The sequence below is a fragment of the Acartia tonsa genome, chromosome 3, assembly GCF_053477335.1.
Source record: "Acartia tonsa isolate MP-2025a chromosome 3, ASM5347733v1, whole genome shotgun sequence".
Lineage (NCBI taxonomy): Eukaryota > Metazoa > Arthropoda > Copepoda > Calanoida > Acartiidae > Acartia > Acartia tonsa.
This window is the reverse complement of record NC_137262.1, coordinates 47179228-47185430: the sequence shown is the minus strand read 5'-3', so window position 1 is coordinate 47185430 and position 6203 is coordinate 47179228. Positions and strand designations below refer to the sequence as shown.

Sequence of the window (6203 nt, the reverse complement as noted above, 5' to 3'; positions counted from 1 at the left end):
AATAAATTGGTTATCTATTATTTTTAGAATCAAAAGTGTTGTAAGTAGCGCCGCTCTTTAATAATTAGAGCATGCCCATACGTCCGTCCGTCACTCCGTCTGTCTAACGTCAAAATACTTGAAGATTTCGTGATTTTTTTAGTGCTCACCGTACCCATTCGAATTTTCTAAGAAAAAGGGAAGATGGTATGATAGGGGTTGACCTAGTCTCCTGTAAAAAATGTCGTACACCAAACCAATCTACCTGTTTGAAAGATCTTAACGACCAAACGGATGGATTTACTACAATATTTTTCAATCTATTGTTTTTCTCTTCTCGAATTTGACTCCTCGCTTAAACTATCTGTGCAATTTTTATCAACATTTTAATTAAAGAATTGAAAAATTATTGTAATGATAAGGCTTGACATTAGACAGTCCACTAAATTGATAATCATAGAAAAAAAGGATGACAAATAATGAAAGCAGCATAGCCAAAATTATCATTATCTAAAAGCTTGACTCAAAAGACGGTTTCCCTCAACTCCCATTTTCAATCTTTTGAATCAAAAAAAGTATGTTTGATGCTTATTCAAAAATATTTTCGCTTTAGTAAGTGTTAAGAGAGCATAAATAGTTCCCGACAGGGGTAGGGATAGAGTCCAGATGGGTCTCTTTCCAAGGGCTAATAAAATATTACTTTTTCAAATTTGAAAGTTAAAGTCAGGTTGAGTTTGTGTTTGATGTTACATTTACAAATGAAACTGCACTGATTAGAATTGTGGTAAAAAATCAAATTGTCTGTTTTGATAACAAAATTATGTTAGTTATTTATCAAGTATTTTAAATCAAGTGTAAATTATTGTATGGTGTTTTTATCCTAAGAAAATGTCATTGGTAAGTAAGTCTAAAAATTTGGATTATATATTAGAACCAAAACAGAAAAAGGCATCAACTCTATTATAATGAAAGTGTAAAAAGTTTTACCAGAGAGAGAGAAGGGACAATGGACTGGTAATGATATAAACTCGTTCTGCCATTACTTAACAGAATTTTTTTGGGAAGATTAATTAAACATAGTGTTAAAACTTCCCCACAATTAATTTTCATTCGCAAAACGAGTAGTTTTGTTTATCTTAATTGAGAGAAAGATTGATTTATTTTCCATTGTAATATATCTGGGTAGATGTAGAGTAGAGTAGAGTAGATGTAATTGGCATTATATTCAGGTTGATTTAAGTGAAAAAGATTCTTTGCTAAAAGCCAGGGACAAAGTCTTACAAGATAAGGTATGACTTTTCAATTGACTGATTTAGCATAGATAATTGAATTGCTTATAAAAAAAAGGCATGTTTTGTCTATTTGTTAAATGGGGTACAACCTTCCTAATTGTAGATTATTATCATATTCCAGCTTATGTTTGTGAAAATAGTATAATCAAAATAATAAAAATGTTTTTTTTTATTTTAGACAGGAAATAGCTATGTTATCTATGGATACGCAGGTAAAAGATTTTATTTGATGTCGTTATCCTGTTTAAAAAACAATACTGGAAATTAAATTTTAATTTAATAATCAAAACAAGAAAAATTACGCAAACTAAAAAGTTATAATTCATATCAAATCATCTATCTGTTTGGTAGCGAAGCTACCCTATTATTCACTTTATATGTCCATTAGTCAGAAAGTCTTTTACGTTAAAGCAGAAATGTGATTTTTTGGCTGCTTTTAAAGATAAACAGCTGAAATTTTCAGTAAAGATTCCGATTACTTATGCGCATCTAGTCTTTACATTGTTTGTCCGTCTGTCTGTCGTTCATCCTGTAAAAGATATAAACCTTAGATTTTAAGGGTTCATGATTTTCTTTAAGTTTTTGTATATCTGTCCATTTTTCTATTCCGTGAGTTTGTTGATATTTTTAACATAATTTAAATATAATATGTTTTTATTCAACACTAGAGAAGGGAAACAGTAACAAACTGATTGTGGAGGTAGAAGATGAAAGTGAAGACGGTGGTATCCAAGGTAGTATCATACTGGTTCTGCAAATCAAAGTGTTGGTTGTCTTATTTTTTCAGCCCAAATTTTTAAAATGTAGGTACTAGATAGTTAGAAGGAAGAAATTAGTTCGAAACTAACTTCTAAACTGTAATAAAACAGAATGTTACTTACTGGTGCTATGTATGACAAGTGAGAATAAAAGAAAGAGCATGGTAAACACAAGCAGTTACAGCAAATTAGAACATTGATCAAATCACAAAGAAAGATTTGTTTCGGGTGAATCAAAATTAAACCTTGTGTGTATTTGTCATCCCATGGTTTGAATCCTTATAATGAAACTTAATTCATACCCAAAATATAAATCTATCAGTATTTTACTTTACATAGGAATGATAGATGAATTTAATAGTAGCAGTATTCAGTATGGATTAGCAACTATCAAAACAGACAGAGGGACTAAGGTAGGAATATTAATAGTAGCAGTATTTAGTATGGATTAGCAACTATCAAAACAGACAGAGGGACTAAGGTAGGAATATTAATAGTAGCAGTATTCAGTATGGATTAGCAACTATCAAAACAGACAGAGGGACTAAGGTAGGAATATTATTAGTAGCAGTTTTCAGTATGGATTAGCAACTATCAAAACAGACAGAGGGACTAAGGTAGGAATATTAATAGTAGCAGTATTCAGTATGGATTAGCAACTATCAAAACAGACAGAGGGACTAAGGTAGGAATATTAATAGTAGCAGTATTTAGTATGGATTAGCAACTATCAAAACAGACAGAGGGACTAAGGTAGGAATATTATTAGTAGCAGTTTTCAGTATGGATTAGCAACTATCAAAACAGACAGAGGGACTAAGGTAGGAATATTAATAGTAGCAGTATTCAGTATGGATTAGCAACTATCAAAACAGACAGAGGAACTAAGGTAGGAATATTAATAGTAGCAGTATTCAGTATGGATTAGCAACTATCAAAACAGACAGAGGGACTAAGGTAGGAATATTAATAGTAGCAGTATTCAGTATGGATTAGCAACTATCAAAACAGACAGAGAACTAAGGTAGGAATATTAATAGCAGCAGTATTCAGTATGGATTAGCAACTATCAAAACAGACAGAGGGACTAAGGTAGGAATATTAATAGCAGTAGTATTCAGTATGGATTAGCAACTATCAAAACAGACAGAGGGACTAAGGTAGGAATATTAATAGTAGCAGTATTCAGTATGGATTAGCAACTATCAAAACAGACAGAGAACTAAGGTAGGAATATTAATAGCAGCAGTATTCAGTATGGATTAGCAACTATCAAAACAGACAGAGGGACTAAGGTAGGAATATTAATAGCAGTAGTATTCAGTATGGATTAGCAACTATCAAAACAGACAGAGGGACTAAGGTAGGAATATTAATAGCAGCAGTATTCAGTATGGATTAGCAACTATCAAAACAGACAGAGGGACTAAGGTAGGAATATTAATAGCAGCAGTATTCAGTATGGATTAGCAACTATCAAAACAGACAGAGGGACTAAGGTAGGAATATTAATATGATCATAGAAGTGTAAATATGTTGATATTTACCCAGTATTAAACCTGGAATAGCCAAGTAATTATAACTATCGATTAAATTATGCAAACTATTTTGATATGCTGTGCTATATCCAAATATTTTATACTGGCGGATACGCCCTTAGAGGCTTCTAGGGCACTTGGGGGAAAGTAAGTCAACTTTCTCAGAGCGATTTCTCTTGGGAGGATTGAGTTACTCATCCCAAAAGGTTTTGTGAGGAATAGTCCTTTTTGTGGACGTTGTATTTAAAAAATGGCTTTTTATAGGTTATTTTAGATTAGGTTAGGTTATAGTTAGGTGATTGCCACACAGGATTAGGCAATTGGCCCCGCAGGGTTAGAGCCCCCCGCAGGGGCTAGAAATAGGAAAAAAGCTACTGTGAAAAATAAGAAGCATCGCCCCTTAAAGTGCGTTGCCACGAAAGGGACTAGCGAGATCTAAAGCAATAGACAATGACATACACACATTCTAGTACTTTTATGATTATCTTAGAATGTTTTGTTTACTAGTTAGATATCGTATGTCTATAAATTAAGAGGATTTTTACAGAGATTGCAACCCTAAATATTAAATTCTTTTTTAGTCCTTGATGATAATGTGGCAAGGAGATGGGTCACCTGTGCTGAGAAAAAGTGCTTGTGCACATCACCAAGCTGATATTACCAGGTTAGTTTGTCTTCAAGTCTAGCCTACATTTATTTGAACGATGTATTTTGTCTTTTGTTTACCTGACCTGTCGTAAAGTCTATAATCTTTCTATTATTTATCTGCCTATTTATCAGTGTATCTTCTGTTTGTATTCTTTCTATACATATATATTCAATAGCAGGCTACGCCCCCTAGAAGCCTCTAGGGGCAAGTGATGTTGGGGATGGAAGGGGAGAGTGAATTTAACACTCCTATTTTCTATTTTACTTTTATTTAAAGGTAGAAAAATTTATATTTTTGGAAGTCATTTTTTAGTCGACCACCTCCCATTTTGGATTTTATTTTTAAGAAGAAAAATTCTTCCCCCAAAACTGTTATAGGACCTATGAGAAGATACATCGTAAAGGAGAACAATATCGGTCTAGCGGTTAGCTTGATCCTATGGTAAGATCGGACAAACAGACACAGATCCTGATACTTTAAAAATGATTAGTGTGTTTACTTAACTGTTTTACATTTTTTATTTATTTTTTTAGATTATTGAACCCTACTGCCACCTACACTGCAAGATCTGAACTAGAATTGGACATTGATAACATTATGGAAGTTTTCAATTAAATTTTATGAAATAAATGTCTATCACTTTTAAATTATTTATGAAAATTAAGGGATAGGATAATAGGACATAAATTTTTGATGACAGCCAATCAAAGGTTTTAAGATTAGTAAAAGTTGGGAGATTATTTGTTTACTTAATGCTTTCAAAGTGCCTAGCGACCATAGAACCCCCTCTTATTTTTTTCTTTATCCTTATTTTCAACCCCTGCTGGAGACTTAACACTGTTGGGTCTATACATGCGGGGATTCTCTGTACTCAATACAAAACCTAACCAAGGCAAAGGTAAAACTTGCCCCCCCCCCCCCCACCCCTCTGATTACTTACAATTTTTACTAAAATACACCAGGTAGGGTTTTCTGTGAACGACTAAACACTAAGGGAAATTGCCGTTTACTTTATTTTGTATTTTAAGAAGTGATTTTTCATGATCTAGAAAATTAGTTTGAGCATGGCAGGACTCGGACCTGCAATCCCCAGAACCACTTCATGGTCAAAAAATTAGTTTGAGCATGACAGGACTCGGACCTGCAATCCCCAGAACCACTTCATGGTCTAGAAAATTAGTTTGAGCATGGCAGGACTCGGACCTGCAATCCCCAGAACCACATTCTTATCGATTTGGCCACACGCCCTTGATACAAATTAATTTTCTGTAAGTGATATATAGATAATAGAAGATATACATTTTACGGTGCAGTGTAAAAACACGAAACCTTGGAATTTCTAAAATTTTTGCTATATTTTTGTGCACTGCTAATCACGAAACCTTGAATTAGAACTATTTGTTTTGTCTCAAAACTAATTGCGTTATCTTACAAATCAAATAGTAATTTCATACTTTATATACCTAAACAGTTTTGCAAGTTATACTTTTTAGGCGATAACAAATCATTTCTGTTTTTCAATATTATAATTTATAATTATTTCATTGAAGAAACACATTACAACCTTTATATCAGAAGGATTTATTGTGGCAGTTGATGTTTTTATTACAGAGAGAAAGGCTGAATAGTTTTTTTTTTCAAATGTTGCAATCGACAATGGCTGAAAAAAGTCTAGGCGGTTGTAGTTTTCCTTTTCCAAGCAGCCCCTAATTAGACTACAAATTTGGTGGATCTAGCTGCCGACTGACAGATTAACACAGCTTCTGCAACAGACTCTTGGGAGTAGCTGCAGATTGCAAAAAAAATTGCAAGTGAACATCCCGATTACCAAACGTTGTTTTGTAAGTACCATAGTTTATAAAAAAAAATAAGCAGAGTATTTTTTACGCCCCAAAGGACCTTTTGAAGCTCTTTTCAGAGGGAGAGGCACGAATCGACTCTTTACTTTCTATTTTAGTTTTTATTGATGGGTAATTTTTCTACCAAT

At 33.2% G+C, this 6203-nt stretch overlaps 1 protein-coding gene across 2 annotated transcripts; it reads left to right on the top strand.

Annotated features, from left to right (window-relative positions):
- The first annotated feature begins 778 nt into the window (after positions 1-778).
- Positions 779-4898, top strand: LOC145314379 (drebrin-like protein). Of its 2 annotated transcripts, none has more exons than XM_080154260.1 (7): positions 779-876; positions 1209-1268; positions 1450-1483; positions 1940-2005; positions 2369-2442; positions 4149-4231; positions 4750-4898. In XM_080154260.1, exons 1-7 carry the CDS (start codon positions 868-870, stop codon positions 4829-4831), a joined length of 408 nt encoding a protein of 135 aa, XP_080010386.1. In that variant the 5' UTR covers positions 779-867; the 3' UTR covers positions 4832-4898. The 2 variants fall into 2 exon arrangements, with proteins under 2 accessions (XP_080010386.1, XP_080010388.1); XM_080154262.1 differs by lacking the exon at positions 4750-4898 and adding an exon at positions 4594-4683.
- Positions 4899-6203: the final 1305 nt, after the last annotated feature.

Coding starts and splice junctions, on each gene's coding strand:
- LOC145314379 (XM_080154260.1), top strand. Junction 1,269..1,449: donor ACAAAGTCTTACAAGATAAG/GTATGACTTTTC, acceptor TTTTTATTTTAG/ACAGGAAATAGCTATGTTAT. Junction 1,484..1,939: donor TGTTATCTATGGATACGCAG/GTAAAAGATTTT, acceptor ATTCAACACTAG/AGAAGGGAAACAGTAACAAA.